The sequence below is a fragment of the Alosa sapidissima genome, chromosome 21 (assembly GCF_018492685.1).
Source record: "Alosa sapidissima isolate fAloSap1 chromosome 21, fAloSap1.pri, whole genome shotgun sequence".
Lineage (NCBI taxonomy): Eukaryota > Metazoa > Chordata > Actinopteri > Clupeiformes > Clupeidae > Alosa > Alosa sapidissima.
In genome coordinates, this window is record NC_055977.1 from 20,403,592 (window position 1) to 20,422,063 (window position 18,472).

At 46.0% G+C, this 18,472-nt stretch overlaps 1 protein-coding gene across 9 annotated transcripts in view; it reads right to left on the reverse strand.

The window, feature by feature from the left end:
• The window catches only part of LOC121695859 (protein MTSS 1-like), a 39,684-nt gene extending 24,744 nt beyond the window's left edge, over positions 1–14,940 (reverse strand). For 3 of the 9 annotated variants that reach the window (XM_042077015.1, XM_042077019.1, XM_042077017.1), the window contains exons 1-3: positions 14,405–14,938; positions 10,114–10,175; positions 8,601–8,674 (exon numbers count right to left, since the gene is read on the reverse strand). In XM_042077015.1, coding sequence (XP_041932949.1) covers positions 8,601–8,674; positions 10,114–10,175; positions 14,405–14,476 — 208 coding nt within the window. In that variant the 5' untranslated portion in view covers positions 14,477–14,938. Of the gene's footprint in view, positions 1–8,600; positions 8,675–10,113; positions 10,176–14,404 lie in introns of all 9 variants that reach the window. The other 6 variants (XM_042077022.1, XM_042077014.1, XM_042077016.1 and 3 more) reach the window with 3 other exon arrangements.
• Positions 14,941–18,472: the final 3,532 nt, after the last annotated feature.

The following is an 18,472-nucleotide window of genomic DNA, read 5'->3' on the forward strand; positions in this document are numbered from 1 at the left end:
GAGAATTATTTAAGGGGCTCGACAAGCTGACAGTCTTTCGCGAGCCGAGCTCGACCTCCGAGAGTTCCAGTGCCTTGTTAAGCACAACCCGATAGCCCTCCACTATTGTAACGACTTGACTCAAGAGCCATGAAAGGGCTAAGAGGCTTGCCATGATTATTAATAATTTAAGACCTCCTCTGCATTCATGAATGTCCAAGCTTATTCACTGGTAATCCCATAGCAACGCCATACCTCTAGGGGGCTACTTTGCTTCAACATTGTTTAGCTTTCCTCATAAATAATATAATGCCACTGACGACTGTAAGCAAGCTTGCTCTAGTGGACGCTGGACACCAGATGTTAGAGAGCTCACCTGAACTCTCTCTGGTCCAGTCGCAACTTATTAGTGGTTTGTGGCCTGAATCTGTCAGGTTCGAGTGGTCCGCACTTGACAGAGAAAGTCCCTTGGTAGACTGTGTAGAGACATGAGGTTTGGGACACGTCAGGCACAGTTACATGCAACATTCATTCTAGCCTCCAGTTCCGTGCAGTCAGGCTCTGGCTGGTCGAAGCAAAATGGCCACTGCCATTAATCAGCAAGATACTCAGATTTCAGCGGGATGTCATTTTTTTTCCTTTGCCAGCCTGGAGAACATGGCCACCAACCCTTGATGACTGCACCCAGTGAGTGGCCTGTTTCTATTTTTCATGGCGGACCGCAGCCATGGTGAATTATGCCGTTTGATCCGTGCTAACGAGTGTGGGGTGAGTGGTACTTCATAATTAATTAAAAGAGGCGACCGACGTGGAGGCACATGAAAAGGGTGTGTGTGTGTGTGTGTGTGTGTGTGTGTGTGTGTGTGTGTGTGTGTGTGTGTGTGTGTGTGTGTGTGTGTGTGTGTGCGTGTATGTGTGTGTGCGCCTCACCTGCTGGGCTCTCCCACTCAATAATTCAGATGTTTAAACTCACAGTCAGCTGTGGGTGATGGGGTGGGATGGGGTGGGTCGTGAAACAAAAACAGCCCACAGGAGAAAAGGTCAGAGAGACTCAGCTGTGGAGGGGTATGTTAGAGGGTGACTGTGCAATAAACCACAGAGTCAGGCTCAAGGGATACAAAAGGGACTTGGGAGAAGGTAAATGCGTAGCCTGGCCTGGATTGAAAGACTTCAACAGATGTTACTCAAAAAAAGTGTGTCACGGCGAGTGAATCTAAATTCTGATTTAATCTGATGTTTGTTTTATGTCTTGGAAAACCTTGATGTGTTACGTTGATAGAGGCCCAGCTGTGGATTGGTAACGGTTTTGTGCCTCAAGTGCATGCTGACACAGATGCCAGGGGGGCCGGTAAACAGTGACGTCAGACTCATACCAGCTGTTGTGTGTGTGGCGCACGGGCACGCAGCTCATAATTCTATTATTACATCGACCAGTTTCATGCCACTGAAATCTGTACACAGTACAACAGGTGTGCCCCACATGAACAAGGGGAAAGCATGGGCGTGCACACACACACTCACACACACACACACACACACACACACACACACACACACACACCCAAACACATTATGAAGAGTAAATCTTAGCTGCATATTAATGTTTTTAGTGTTTGCCATGGGCTAGCGTCGGGCCGGCATCCACCAGACACACACACACACACACACACACACACACACACACACACACACACACACACACACACAGAATGGCTGACCACACACGTTGGCTGGGTAATAATATGCTAAAATGGGCTCCTCATCCCAAGGGCCATTTCCTCACTTACGCCCACAAGCATGAGCATGCAGGGGCTAGGTGTGAGCAAATGTCTGATGACTAAATGAGGCTGCTCCTCCATCTTATATTTCACCCCCCGACAGACAAAACAGTTGTTGGGACATTGTGAAGGACAAAGAGGAATGTACTCTCCCATAGAATGGCTATGTAGTACTGAGTACAATACATAAAAATGGTTAACACTTGTTATAGATGTATTCAAGATCAGTGTCAGTGTCAAGGTTGGCAACATTTCAACTGAGGAATCCTCTCAAAACAAGTCCCAAAAAAATATGGCAAAAGGATTTCTGAGAATACAAAGGTCATTGCGACATGCTTTCCCATTTAGTCATTAGTGTATATAAGTTTACAGAAGTTCTGTTGTAACGTCTACTCTGAAGGTGCAGATGAGATAAAAATGCAGACAAGGTTCAGACTGAAACCGACACAAAGAGACTAGACGCACAGACACACTTGGAACGTGTTTGCTGTTTATTCATAAATAAATGAACCCATGGCCAGCATCGCAATCACTGAGACACGGAGAACTGACGTGGCTGGAGAGGCCGTTAGTGTGTGCCCCGAGGACATGCACTCAGAAGCGTAGACCAATGCCTAGGATTTATCCCTCAACCATGACTTAATTATCTAATAGAATCTACTGAGGTTTATCTAATTGAATAATTGATGACCGCATGGTAAACAACTCCTGGGGAACTATGGAAAGACAAAACGGCTCTTCTCATTTTTTCACCCCCCCCCCCAACCCCCCACACACACACACACACACACACACACACACACACAACACCCCCACCCGTACTCTATACATGGCGGCATTCCACTCACGGACGACCTAACAGGGGCAGAGGGACGAAGGGAGTCAGTCTGGTGACAAAGCGACAGCCCTAACCGGAGCCATGAAAGGCAAGGGCTAATGCTGTCAGTAGGAGGAAGGGGCTGGTTTGGAATGATAAAGGATGGAGGTTAGGAGGCTGGGGTGGGGGTGGGGGGCGCTTCTTGCAGTTGGTTGTGGGAGTTAAGTGGTGGAGACGGAGAGGATGGAGGATGGGGGGGTGCTGCTTTAAGGAAGCCTCTGGCCAAAGAGAACTGCTGAGGGGGAGTAGGGGTGTAGTGGGGCGGGGTATAGGAAAGAGAGAGAGAGAGAGAGAGAGAGAGAGAGAGAGAGAGAGAGAGAGAGAGAGGAAGGAAGGAAAAGAGACAAAGAGAAACAAAGACAAGGAGGAGAAGAAAAAAAAACAACAAATAAAAACAAAAACAACTATTAGTATAATTGTATGTTATGTTCTAAAGCCTGTTTAGAGCCATCTCTCCTGTGTTTTGACCATACAAGGCTATTAATTTGCTGAACTGAATTTGCGATAGGAGAGAGAGAGAGACAGAGACAGAGAGAGAGAGAGACAGAGAGAATGAGGGAGGGAGAGGCATACATTACTGTTGAATGTTGGGGGAGATGCAGGAGTGGAACATTCTTGTTAGAGGAGCAGATCTACGGCTCCCGACAGACTAAACACTGAAATACACACTGCCAGGTGAGAGCACAGACCCACATGCAGACTGCAGAACACTTCATACAGAAGAGTATGCAATCTTGGGAAAAAAATAATGCAGTAACTGAAAACACAGCCATGGTCAGCTGTCTTACACCATTCCATTTAGGTTTGTAGGTCAGGTATTGTGTATTTGTCAACCATCTAAGAAGCAGATCAGGGGTTTTAAGCAAATGCCCACAAAGGCGGCCATTCTCCCAGCTCATCAGCACTCTGGACACTGCCTCCCCATCGCCGGCTCCCTTTGATTAACGAGGCACGGCTCCCATCCCTGTGGCCCTCCACCAGGAGCCATAATCCAATGCAAATCAATTCCATGCCATCCAGCAGTGGGAGAGGGAGCTGGAGCACAAAGCCTGGGATGTCTCTTGCATGTATAGCACATGCTGGCCCTCCGATAATCAGACTAACGGAGGAGGAGCAGGAGGAGGAGGAGGAGGAGGAGGAGGAGGAGGAGGAGGAGGACGACGAGAGGTTGGGGATCTTTCTACCTGCAGCGCCCTGTCTTGCCTGTTCTCCCCGGTTGAATGGCTGACTGACCGGCCTCATCTGATGTTAATGCTAATGCTAAATGCTAAAGCTAAGTCTGCCGGAGGAGAGAGGATCCTCGCTGGCAGTGGGGGCGCCATGGCAACGGCAGAGCCCAGCAAAATATATGGCAAATAGATGCCGAGCCCCATTCTGACAAGGGAGCTGGCAGCAGGGCTGTGAGAGACACTGATGAGACAGAGAGAGAGGGAGAGAGGGAGATATGTGTGTGAGAGAAAGAGAGAGAGATGTGAGAGGGTAAGAGATAAAGAGACAGAGATAGAAATAGAATGATACATCACATAGTTCTGAAATAATGCACCATATTAGAGGCTGACAGAGTGATATAAATACAAGGTAATTTAATGTAAAATATGAGGTGAAAAACTAAGATGGCAAGAATGAAAAGTGTTAGAGAGAGAGAGAGAAAGAGAGAGAGAGAGAGAGAGAGAGAGAGACAGACTGAGGCAGAAGGAGGAAAAGAGCAATGTGGGGGAGGTGTGGAAAGCAGGTGAAAGAGAGAGAGAAAGAAAGAGAGTGAGAGAGAGAGAGAGAGAGAGAGAGGAGGGGAGAGTGTTTGCCGAGTGATGCTATTAAAACAGCGTGAAATGTGCACTGTGTACCTGCGAGGGGACTGGGATATGTACCTCCCTCCCACGCCCCACGCCGCATTAATTCCAGTACAGTGCATCTGTTTGATTCAGCAACTGGTGAACTGAGTGTCTGAGAGGGGGAGGATGAGGACGCGGGTGTTTGCTCTCTGCTCGCTGCTGCTGCTGAAGTTTGGATAAAGCAGGTGCCAGCGAGAGACAAATCAATATTTTGTTCTGCTCAGGCAAAGCGGTAACAAGGATGTCTGCTTCAGCGGATGTTCACAGAGGTCGTCTTCATTGCTCCTCTCTCGGAAAGGGACGATAAGTAGAGTGACGCAGGAGAAGAAAAGGAGGGATGGGAGAGGAGAGAGAGGGAAAGAGACGGAGAGGGAGAGGGAGAGGGACATGGGGCTATTGGGCAGTAAATAATGCCGGTTTGCTGAGTGGAGTGGGAGTGGGATAACGTGTGGGTCTGCTCCCGTGGAAAGGGGAATTTTCCATGTCTGTCAATCACTCCTCGGGGAAGACGGCCTCTCAGTTAGGAATGGCTGTCTCCTGCTGAGGTGCTCTTTTGCTCTCTCTCTCTCTCTCTCTCTCTCTCTTTCTTCACCCCCCCTCCATCTCTCTCTCCCTGTCCTCTCCCTCATCTATCCACTTGCCGCTCCTCTCTTTCCTCAGACACTCTTTTAATCTTCCTGTCATTTTTCACGCCCTCTCCTCTCATCTTCCTTTGTACTCAATCCACTCTCTTCCATTTGTCCCTCGTTTCTCGTTTCTCTCCTCTCCCCTAACTCTGCTCTCTCTCTCCCCTTCATCCCCTCATTTTTCCTTTTTCCCCCTCTCATCAGCTCCTGTCAGTAACCCCTAACTGGAGGTGAGAGGTGTCTTAGCCTCCCCTCCACACACACACACACACACACACCCCTCCCTCCGCTCGTGATTTCCGTGCTGTTGCCATGAGGATGGGGGCCAGCTGTGAGGCTGGGCCTCGGGGACGCGACACGGTCGAGTGCAAAATGGCCACCTGGCACACGCTGGGTTCTGGGAAGCAAATCAGAACTGGCCGTCCATGAGCCTGGTGGGGTTCGGGGATGGGAAGAAGCCCCTTCGTTCTCGGCAGACTCGGCAGACACGGCAGACGAGCACATCGAGCACAAGCACAAACAGTGGATGTGGCATGGGCAGAAAAAACACTTCCTCAGAGAGAGATGAGGAATCATATCAAAGTTTTATAACGCTAATTACATGCTTAATTACACTCGTAACAATACAATCACCACATAAAATATTGTATAGATCCTACAGAAGATGCCCCGTGCCAATACCAGAGTGCAGCACTATTTTGATGCATCATTGGTACCTGCAGCACAGTAACACTGAACTGCAAAAGCCAACAATTGTTAGCGGCCCAATGAGACTAAACATACCGGTATTCCCTACTTTAGTCTGCTCTGTAGCCTACACCTCTGGCCATTATGGAGCCCAAAGTGTCACATAAACACAAACAAAGTCTGCTGAATACAGAGCCAGTTTTATAATCACAGTCATCATGAGGCTCTGTTTGGCTATCAGCGGGTCCACACCCAGACAGTGATAGAAGCGGAGGACCAGAGAAAGAAAGAGACTACAGAGAGCTAAGAGAGCGAGAAAGGGAGAGAGATGGAGAGATGGGAGAAAGGCAGGGTGGCTATTTTGGGTTGATGCCACAGCAAAAGCACGGCCACATGCTCCACAGACACCAGTGCCCACTCGCAGGGTCTGTTTACAAGCAGGCCAATGGGGCCTCTCCGCCAGGCCTTTCTCCATGCACACCGACAAACCACAGACGGGTGTTGCGCATTAGCACAAACCGACTTGTACTTTTATAAACATCGGTTGTATATTTGTGGAGCAGCTCAGCATCTCCCAGGGATGAGCTCCTAGCAAATGCACCAAGCCTCATGTTAACTCACAGTTACGTTTTTACGATAGGCTGTATCGTACATGCAGCTAACTGATCTAGCCTCTGATGTTTGGCTTTAAAAGACTTCCGGAGGTACCCTTTGGCCTCTGAGGTGTTTGACTGTTCTGAGAGACTGAAAAAAAAAGCCCATGGTTGCCGTGCCAGAGTTAATTCTCCGAGACTCCCATTAGTGGAATGAGCTCTCTGAGCATGTGGCATTATGATGGCCGAGCTCAGCCCTCCACAGCCGGGATTATACATCACACTGAAGTGATAAGGAGTGATTCATAGCGCAGAAAATCTGGAACTGGAAGAAAAAACGGGGTAAGGAAAGACGAAGATTAAATACTGTTGTAAAAAAAGTATATGATAAATAGAGGGATATAGAGAACTAAGTAATCTTTGGATAAGACACGTGTGTGTATGGATCTAATCCTGTAGATTTAACATTTAAAAGTGCTCTAAAAAGGGCCTTTTGATTTGAGGGTATTCCCCCAGTGGAAATGCTCTTCAAACGTTCCCTTCGTGCCCAGTCCCAGGCCAGCATCACAGAGGGCCTGAGCGGAGTGGTGGCGCAGCATGGATGGTGCGGTCGCTTTGCTCTCTGAAAAGCCTTCCTATTTATTAACCCCTGTGGAGGGGACCCGGCACGCACGCTAGCAGATAGCGGCTAGCTTCAGCTGCAGATGACTAGCATTAGCGGGCTCCGCAAACCACAGCCTAAAATTAGACCCCAGGGGTAAGTGGTGGGTCTACTCCCTGCCCCATCTCTGCAGGAAGCCTGTGTGTGGTGGCAGAAGGGGACCACAAGCCACCACCCCACACAAACACACACACACACACACACACTCCACACCGCACCACCCACTAGCTCCACTCCACCCCACTCCACTGATGTTACCACTCTGTCAGACACATGTTAGCTTTCGAGTTTTCTATGAATAGAATACTTTTTTTTCAAAAAGGGCTGTACAGAAAGAGATTACACCTAGCCCTATACACACTGATTACCTCAAAACATCAGGCCTGGCACACGTACTGTGCATAGTATTGTCGGACGCCCACACACGCACGCACATGCAGAGACACATGCCCGCTGGCACACGCGGTTAAGCCTCTCCTGCGCCAGCTGTGCCTCCACCTCGCCCCACACGCAGGGGCCAAAGCCCTCCAGGCGGCCATGACAGGGAGAGGTACAGGAAGAGGCGACTCCTGGTCCAGATACTATGGGCCTGTGTCCACCAATCGCGTTTTTAGCGCTGACAGCGCCCTAAACCTCATTTTCAGAGCGCTTCAGTCAAGTGTTTATTGTTGCCACTTGCCAGGTTACGAAGTTTTGATTGGTCATCAAGAGAGAAGTGACATTGATGAGCCCGGCGCTGTTCTAAAAGTTGAACAGATTTCAACTTTCACCGCTCTGAGTGCTGCAAAAAAAACGGTCAGCAGCGAGGACTTTTTTCCGCCAAAGGCGTTGAGCGCTGTGAACGCTGAACTTCATGGGATTTGTATAGACCCTTTCATCAATAAAAACAAAAACAATGCTTGAACGTTCTATTTGGGCCCCAATCTACTTCCTCTGCATTAAGATAACATATGGAATGTTAAAAAGGAAGTCTTGTGGGGCCAACTATGATGCTGATAATGGAACTCTCTTGAAAGGGTCCATAGAAAATAGCCACCGTAGGCGCAAAAAACATGATTGGTGGACACCGGCCCTAAATGTCTTCCACACTGTTTTACTATGGCAACGTTTCCTCCTCTGTTTTGTTATTGAACGGCCACTCTTTCTTAGTCTGTCTCTTTTTCCTTTTTTCTTCGCACATAAGGCGGAAAGCGACGCAGGAGAAACAGCAGGCCGCCCCGTCACCTAGGAGAGGGTGTTGACAGTGACTCAGCCTCTGCTCGCTCGGCAGTGACCTTCCCGAACAGCCATCACTCAGTGCATTAAAGCGATGAAGCCCTGCAAGGTGACTGACTTAGCAGCTGAGGGTGACTCCAAAACACACTGGGGAAGTGGGGAGATGGAGAGGGGTAAGATGAGTCTGACACATCTGTTGTATGGACGCCTTTGATCATGTGAAAAGAACAGGACTAAAGAGTGGGATTAGCTAGGTTGGGGGGGTGGAAAAGGGAGGGGAAGGGAGGGGTTCTGAGGTAAGTAAAGGTGCCTGATAAGATTTGGGGTGGCTAATTACGGGGCAGGAGCTTACCTCGGCTACCAGTTGCCAGGTCGGCCACTTTCTGGAAGGCATCGAGGAAGGCAGCCACGGCAACCACTGTTGTCCTACAAAAAACAACAACAACAACAAACAAATGTGATAGACATCTTTGGCATAGACCTTACACCTTTAGGCCAATCTCTCCACTCTCCTCTGAAGGCTTGTTTATTTCAGCGAAAATCGAGGACAAAGACATAAAATTACATCCTGTGCAAAATTTGATCAAATTGGGATTATGCCTGAAACGTCACCTTAACCCTCATTTCCAAAGTTGGTCTCAGCTGGATTAAAAATCCTCTTCCATAACAAGCCTGCCCTTGTGGCTTTAAAATCAGCCAAATGGTCCCTGGCCCAGCAGGCAGAACTTAACCTGCTCAGCTGGGGTCCTGTGGGATGGCGTGTTATGAGTTGGGGGTTCATTACAGGTCACCAAATACAAATCAGCCAGGAGCAGCCAAGAGTGGTGTTATGTGGAAAAATGCGTTTTTTGTGTGTCTTTGTCTCCTGCCTGTCTTTGAGCCAAATTAGATGTGTGCAGCTCAGCCACACGCTCTTGGCTATTTTAAGACAAACATCACATTTTCTCAAAGGTGCGCTTATAGCTCTGCTGACTCGGAAGGCGTCCCAAAAAAAGCCTAGCCTCGATCTGCTGGGTAGAGAGCATGTGTGTGCAGTCGGCACCTCATCCTATATACCGCAATGCTTTCACAGAAGAGCCAATTATCACAACTTGTGTGAGTGTGAAGACACACGGCTCCTGGCAATTTGCAATTTGCATCTCCTCTTTCACTTTGCCCTGGTCTTGTGTTCTGGTTTAGGGTTTGTTGAGGAGACTGACACCTCCGTGGAAAAAGGGGTACACGAGACTCAGGGGTGGCCCACATGCATATGAATAGACTTCAACTTTCGGGGGCCCCTCTCTAACCCCACTGAACCCCCACCCCCCCACCTCAGCCCTCGAAACTGGAGCTTAGGGTAAAGATCGCCAGCTTTGAGAGACAGAGGAATCTGGAGTTGGAAGCGGGTTAAACTGCTGTAACCTCTGGCCCAGAATAGATCACCTGCCACACAGTGCCAGTCTCCTCTGCCGAGATAATGAGTTTATGATTTGATCATTAATCTCGCCTGATGAAAGGTTAATTGAGTTTTGGGTTGCCTGCTCTGTTTTTTCCTTCAGCTCCTTTCTTCCTTCCTCCTCGTTTGGGTGTCTCACGTGGAGTTCTCTGGTGACCTTCAGCCCTGGTTTGGCACTTGGCAGAATCTGTGAGCTCGGTGCCAAACGCACCGATCCAAAACACGCCGGCGAGGGAGGGCCAAAGGGCCACGCCTCATCTGCTTGCTTACTTGACGAGGCTGATAACAAGCCTCATCAGTGAGGCCGAGGCAGGGGAGATGAAATCTAAGACTCACGCCTGGGGAGACTGGGTGAGGAGGGGAGAGGAGGAGTGGTGGGTCGGGGTGGTAGTGGTGGGGTGTCCATGTGTGCTGTTGGTACATGTCTCACCTGAGCTGGGACTGCAGTTTGCCAGCTTTGCTGATGAAGTCCTCCCACACTGGATAGCTGCTCTGGGGAGATAAAAAACACAGAGAAGGCATTTGAGAGAAGAGTACAAAAAACATACATGAACACACACACACACACACACACACACACACACACACATGCATACACAAGCACACAAACACACCCACACACAAACAGAACACAGTGAAGGACACAGTGATAAACACATGCACAAAGCACATACAGTAAACACACACACGAGGACACACATACACAGAGATAAAAGACGACAGGCAGCCACCCTGATGCAAATCTATCACTGGCTCTGCGAGATGCCAGATTTCTCCAGTCTCTGTGGCGCAGGGTGTGCAGCAGAGATGGGATCAAACGAACCCAGCCAGAGCACACATCAAGGGATAAAGCTTGACTTTTGGGACTGTGTAAAATGGAGGACAAACGCACGTACAAAACCGGCACGGATGAAACAGTACAGTTAAGCGGATGCCGAGCTGAAGGAGAATGGCAGAGGAGAGGGATGGTCCTCTCGGCCTCATTAATCTGGAGGGAACACAAACATGGTGGACGCTGAGAGCACGATGAGACCCCATTTACGGCTAACTACACTCTGGTTATATTATGCTGTCTGCCTGGCTTTGAACTGGATGGTCCCTCTATCTCTCTCTCTCCTTCTCTCTCTATCTCCCCCTTCCTCTCTCCCTTTCTCTCTATAGCCCTCTTTCCTCCTTTTCCCTCTTTCTCTCATTATCTTTCTTTTCCTTTCTTTCTCCTCTCTCTCTCATTTTTTCTCTATATTCCTTTCTCTCTCTTCATCTCTCTCCCTCTTTCTTTCCATCTCTTTTCCCTTCTTTCTCCCCTCTCCCTCTCTCTCTCTTTCTCTCTCTCTCTCCTTTAAGCAAAAAGTGGGCCAGAATGTATAAACTAAAAGGCAGCGGGCAGGGAGGCCAGAGCTGGCTGGACACATCCTGCGTTTTTGCTGTGCATGTCTGTGGTCGGGACAAAGCATCTGTCCGTGACGCGGTGCAGCCTGGATCAAAACCAGCATGCCCACACCACAGCTGGTTAGCCTAGATACCACAGAGGTCAACTAGGGCTGACCTTATCCCCTATGACCTGGGGAGTCCTGGCTATCTGATGTAAGGAGACAAGAACAGATGAACCAATTCATGTGGAACATGTGGTCAGTTGAAGATGCCATTCCTCTTAGGAATGGCATCTTCAAAATTCCTCTTTGTCTCTCTACCAACAATGACAAAGGACAACCTCATGACCATCTCCATTTGTTGTCTGGTGGCTGTAAGAGACATAAGTGTGTTCTTCACTTTGATGCCGACACCTTCTTTTGTCAGATATGAAATTACCTTCATTAACTGTCTGATTCTGTAGCACCCCACCCCCAACAGAGAGATCACCCACCAACCCCCTCTCTGCAGCAGGAGTTGGACGTCTGACATCTCAACACCTGCTTTCGCCCAACCCCCCAATCAACCCTGGCTCTGTTTTTATTTCCCTCTCATATTGTGTGGTGCCCTACAACTGTTGCCGTGACAACATGCGGAAAAGGGCTGTGGTGCGGGGACGATGACGCTGCAGTTCGATCTCCCTAGCAGCAGCTCCGTCAGCATGCTTTCTCCTCACACAAACCACCAAAGAAACACACACACACACACACAAACAAACACACACACATGCCCACACACACACACACACCAACCACATCTCCCATTCAGACAAATCAGAGCATTACTCCTACAAACAATCATCCAGAACATCTCTCTCTCTCTGTGTTGGAAGCCTGTTAGGCGTTCGATGCGCCTGTCTGTGTGTGTGTGTGTGAGCAGCACAGATGCACATGTGCCTATGCGCTCACTTGCTGTGGGGCGGCCTGTGGTGCAGGACTATAAAGCTGTCACCCTGGTAATGGCTGTGTGGGTTTTCCTGGAACCGTGGCGTTTTGGAGGGCCCAGGCTTTCCCTCCGTAATTCCATCTCCTGACACCCCCCAGAGAGAGGATTACTGTGGCCCGGGCGATTACGACAGACTATTCAGATGAAGAGTTATTTTGACTAATAAGAGAAAGTGCATGAAATACTCGCAATCACATTAACTTTAAACCCCCAGCCTGTTCAAATTCCATTTTGAGACAGGGGGAGGGGTGCGAGGAAAGTTAGTGAGACAGAGAGACAGTGGAGATGAACCTACCCCTTAAATGAGGGATTTTAATAATGCTGATGCTGCCAGAGGGCTACAGGCCATGTGTGAAAGTATTTTAAGAAATTGAAAGCTAATCTTGGCAGCGTGTTAAGTTAAGTATGTCTCGCAGTAATAAGATTGTAATTGATCCAGGCCATTCATTCAATTCAGTTAGAGGGTGGTCTCATAAAGAAGGGCCTTTTTTGTAGCCTATGGAAAAATGTCTATATTACATGGAAGGCTTGAGTTACGCTAATGAATGAGAATACATCTGTTCACACAATGAAGCTATGCGAACCGCCTATTCATAATTTATTAATAGGTGCACGACATGTGCACACACATACATACCCCCCCCCCCCCCATACACACACACACACACACAAAAGCCATGACATACTGATTCAATTTAGCAGAAAAGGTACTTATTAGCAAATACCCACAGAATGTATCTAACCCACCATCTCTTGCTCACATACTCTAAACATCTCTCTGTGGAAAATCCCTTGCCACACAATACAAGATTATTCTAGGGCTTACAGAATGCCATTTGTGAAATGATTCATGTTACAGTATCATTCCAGCCAAGAGCCAATAGGCCCTTCAGTTATGACAAGGACCAAGTAACTGAGACCTCTTCATTCACAGGGTAGCTTCAGGCAAAGACAAAATAAAGCTTTTGAATCAAGACCTACTGCTGCAGATGGAGATGCAGTTGTATTCCCAGATGTGTGAAAAGTATTCAAAGGTTCAAACCTGTAACTGACATTTCTTTAATATCAACAGATGATTCAGTATGCAGAACCTGTAAGAGCATTCTTCAAAATATGTTTAACTGGTGATTAGTATCTACAATGGCACAACTTCCAAATAATGACTGACAAGTTGCATAGTCTGTACAGCTTTTCAGTGTTCTTTTAACAGACCTAGTTGTATTAATGGTTACTTCTGGCAGTATTTAGATACCTGCCAGTTGGATCAATAGTCTCAACTCTCAATGTAAGTACACAGCTAGGTTTTCCTTAATGACAATTAATGTATTAACCACAACCAGAACAGAACTTCATTCACACTCAATATAAATACATCCAACATGATATAGGCCTAAACATAGACAATTAAACAGCGATATGGAGAATCACAAATAGATGGACATTCATCTTTTCTCCCCTTTCAACCCAGTTCTGACCATTCACCCCCCCAAATGGCAGCCCAACTCGCTTGGCCCCGCTAATGCTACGGCTAACCTCTCTGGCCTTTGAGGTCACCTGCCACTTCCCGCATTCCATAATCTGGAACAGGTGTGGACGCGGCTATGAATGGAGGGTAGCACTGCGAACCAACCAATTGTGCCGCTTTCTTTTGATCATCTCCGGGAAGACCTTTCATTTAGCGCCAAAGTAAAAATGAATAGCCTAAACCTTAAGGTTTGACTCGGTGTGCCCAAGTTTCAGTCGCTGAAACAGTCAAAAGATAAACTATTACTTCTGGTATCATACTTTATGTGCGTAATAGACCATAACCGTTGTGGAAAACAGAAGGCACAAATAGCCGAAACAAACGATGTTCTACCACACATGATAAGACAGAGCCGTTGACATCACTTATTCTTGACACTCAGGACTCTCTTTAATTAGTAATTTAACGAGACTCATTCTCGCAGCTGGTAGGCTATGTTATCAGATCTGTTACATTGTTGTAAACCACTCTTCTCAATTTCCTCCAAATAAGCGTCTTTGCAGGAGCTAGAACATGCTAAGAATAGCAGATAATTGACATAGACAGGCCAACCTTGACTGTGCATTCATAGGCATTATACAAATCGCGTCACACAAGACATGAGACAAATACAGTAAGCTACAGTTCAATGCCACATATGACAAAGACATCGTAAACGCCTTGTCATTCGGCCTCAGTCAAAATGTGGACTTTAACCACAGTGACGCTCTCTGTGTGTGTCCAACCGCTATCTAGCCGATAAGCAAAGTCATAGCGTAGACTATAGTACAGTCACTCATTCGATACTGGTTCATGTAAAAAGTACCAAAAGGGTGGACGTTAATATTTCATATTGTGTTACCTTCATGTCGCCAATGACTGTTTGAAAAAGTCCTCCAAGCGCACTGCATTCTCTCTCCATCACCGTCTCCATTTTCTACCCTGCGTTTATTGTTTATTCTGCAAACACCCTGGTGTAATTTGTTTACTCTCGTTTCCTGGAGAGGTACCACCAAATTCTGTAGACAGCAGCCGTTTTTTTTCTACTAGAGGTGTAATTCCGCTCAGAGACTTCTGCGGTATCCCGTCTGCGTGAATAGCCTATACGCAGCACTCTCCTACGATGGAGAGGAAAATTCATTGAACGACTGCGACCAGATTTCAAGGCAGTCGTAGTTTCCACGCTGGTTTAAGTTCCATGGTTTCATTCCAGGGAGAAAATCCAAAACGTTGTGTAGCCTATAAACAATTCAGAAAAAAGCTAAACCCTGTGAGGTTTTTTGTTATATGAAAAAAAGATGTGTCCACTAAGCGTCTACCTAAGTCAATGCTATTTCAAGTGAGTTCCGACTCTGCTTACTTCAACTTTAAGCAATACAGATCGCTCTGATGCGCGCGCCCCTCAGCGCAGCCGCGTGTAAACGCATTGCCCCGCCTTTGTAGGCTACACTACATCTGAAGCTAACAGGTTAACGGTAAAACATTCAGCTCTATGAAGTGCAAGACATTAACACAGATAATTTCTGCTTGATGAACTGCTTTTCTTAATTATTTCCAATCATTAAAATATTCTTGGAAAGGTTCATTTCAGGTTGTACAATAATTATCTGACCTGCCACCTGTTGTGTATCATGGATATCCCATTTTAACACTATACAGAGTATGTTTATATTACGACAACAAGGTAGGCTATCCTCGTGAGGTCCTGAAAATGAGTAGCCAGCCGGGTTCTAAATAACCTCATAAATTTGGTTATAGCGCAGCAGCGCCACACCGTGACCATCTTTTACAAGGCGTAGCCTAATATCTATTTCAATAAACTAAAACCTAAGCGATTGGAGACAAATATTCTTGATACAAGTTTTTGACTACTGCACAAAAAAAAAAGCAGCATACTTAATTTTACATCTGAAAGATTCAATGGTTTTATATTTAGTCCAAATAGCTTGGTGCCCTACAGGAACAGATGGTGTATGAGCAACCCCTGAAAATGACTTAATGTATTGTTCAGGATATGACTGTCTCTTATTGTATAAGTTTATAAGTTGACGTCACTATCTCGTTAAACCGGGTGTCCACTAGAGGTCTCCATGCGATTTCTCACTACTGCTTGAATTAATTCCAAATTATTGTTTTATGCTTTAGCTGCAAAGCATGGACATATGTAAAATAGGCTACACTTCAGTGATGTGTTATATTAGTATTGGGTAGAGGGTGAGGGAATTGTCTCCATGTGTCATGTCAAGGAGAGGTTTTGTATGTGCTGCTGTCATTGATTCAATTATCTAAAAATAATGTTGGAAGGGGAGTTAATATAGCTGAATAGCTGAATATTATCTGAAGATATCAGAAGAATACTTGGTAACACTTTATAATAACTACACACAATTAATCATTTATTAAGCCTTTGTTACTTATTAGTTAATGGTTTGTTCATCATTAGTAATTTCCTGTTCATACATAATTTATCATCAGTAAAGCTGGTCTGATACACATGTCAATTAAATTGAAGGCCAATCGACATAACAGTGAAAGCCAGGAATTGAACCCCCAACTTTTCAGGCTACTGCATGCTAGTCCAACTCCTTATCCACTACACTACCTTGACCCAGACAGAAACCCATGCAAGAGTTTCTGTTTTCTTCTATTACACACTGTTAAGCATTTATTAAACATCTGCAAACTATTATTAAATGCTGTATTCTTCGTTTGTAAAGCATTATTCCTACATTAATTCTCATCTGTAAATCGTGCTTACGCACAGTTAAAAATGGTTTGTTCATAGTAAATACGCATATCTATATTACATTTTTGAAATGACTGTTGTAATACCACTGGGCAGAGGTAGTGTAGTGGATAGGGAGCCAGGTTAACATGTAGTAACCTATTAAGTTGGGGGTACAAAACTTGGTGTCCTCCAATCTGGCTTTGCCCTTTAATTTCATTGGCATGTGTAAGTCGCTTTGGGTGGAAGTTTTGGCTAATGGAATAAATGCAAGAGTAAACTTTATAACACATTTGTAAATGTGTTGCAAGGCATAAAACGTCCTCACTTGATGATGGATGAGCTCACAAAATATCATTAACTAACCACTTGTAACTCCTGAGTTAATTATTAATTATAGTATTAGGAAGTGGTTTATAAAATATGTATCCTCACCCTAACTAATCATTAGTGCATGTGTATGTAACAACTGTTAAATAATGGAAATATTACTTAATCAAAAACATATTATTGCATAATTTATTAAGTATTAACAATAATGTATAAACATATTTTAGATATAGGCTTATTTACTGTGAACAAACTATTTATAACTGTGTGAACAAATGCTTTACTGATGATAAATTATGTATGAACAAGAAATTACTAATGATGAACAAACTATTAACTAATAAGTAACAAAGGCTTAATAAATGATGAATTGTGTGTAGTTATTATAAAGTGTTACCGAATACTTAGACTAAGACACTCTCTCAGCCCATATGCCCATGAAAGAGATGCTCTTGAGGGACACAAAAGTGTGGACTAGCTTGAAGCTTGAAATTGTCAATTCGGTTCACAGATAAATCAACAAAGCCAACATCCCATTCCACTCTTTGACCCAAAAGACGCACATTTCCTGAAAGAAATCGGTGGTTCCGAGTGCATTCATTAATCTGTCAGCCTCTGGAGTCCCAGTCTTCAGCTGTGCAAAAGCTATCGCCACATCAGAGTCCAAGCAGACTGCCTGCACCCCCCCCCCTTTTTTTTTGCACCCTCTGACTCTGACCAACCAGGCCCTGCCGTCTAATTATCCCCAGTCCCTTTGCGGTGGGTGCTGTCCTGTCTCCTGACAGCTCGCTTTGTGCCGGTGGCTGGCGGGTGGGACTGGAGGGGGCCCTGAAATGTGAGGGACTGCAGGGCCAAGTGGCTGAGACTGACACTATAACCACAGACAGAGGCTGGTAATGACAGATGGCAACAGTGCCATTAGCCCCCGGCACAGGCCCAGAGCAATGAAATTACAGGAATCAGAGGGCCTGTGTGGGCTTCCCATCTGCAAAGCCACTCAGTGCCGAGCACACGGATGGGGTCGAGGGACTGTTGAGGGGAAACCAGCTTGCATATGTGCTCCATTTCAGCCGCTGTGGAGAGGAGCTGTGGTTCAAGGAATGACGAGGATGTATGACATAGTCAGATTAATCAAATACATTTAAGCCAACAGTTAAAGGGGTTTGTTGAATAAATATACAGACTAAAAAAAACAGCTGTTTGAAAAAAGGACAAAATAAAAAATATATGCTCTATGTCAGAGCTTTTCCAACTGTCAAGATATAATCACTATTTGTGTTATTGTGTGTAATAAGCATTTAGCTTTAGGAGAGTCACCCCAGATCACAGCAAACAAAAATGCAGTTTTGAATAAATTAAACACATTTTAGCATCTAATACTAAAATAGCTCTGTCCAACCTCTGCCAACAAAATAGCAATTATGGCACATCTGTGGAAATGACCATTAAGTTGAACATGTAAACTATTAACCCCAACTCTCTGTAATTTCCCTGTCTGTCATTAGCTATGGTGTTGGAGGGCGTGTCTGCCTCTGTAGAGCACCTGCAGACTAGTGCACCAAAACACCATTATGCCTCCGGCTTGCAAACCTGCTTCACAGCCATGCCTTTTATGGGGGAGATTTATCCATGTGTGTTGTTTCCCAAAGACCTTTTAGCCACAGTCATAAGTGGCCCATGGTGTATGCATTTTTATCCCTAGCGTGACACAGCCATCCAGTTGCCATAGTGCTGTTATGGCTTTTCTGCGTGCAGTGCACTCTTAAAACAAATGTGTTGAAAACAACACAACTTGCATTGTTTTTTAACACATCTCTGTGGCCAGATAGGGACAACACATTCGTTTTAAGAGTGTGGTTTCCAAGCAAGAAACAA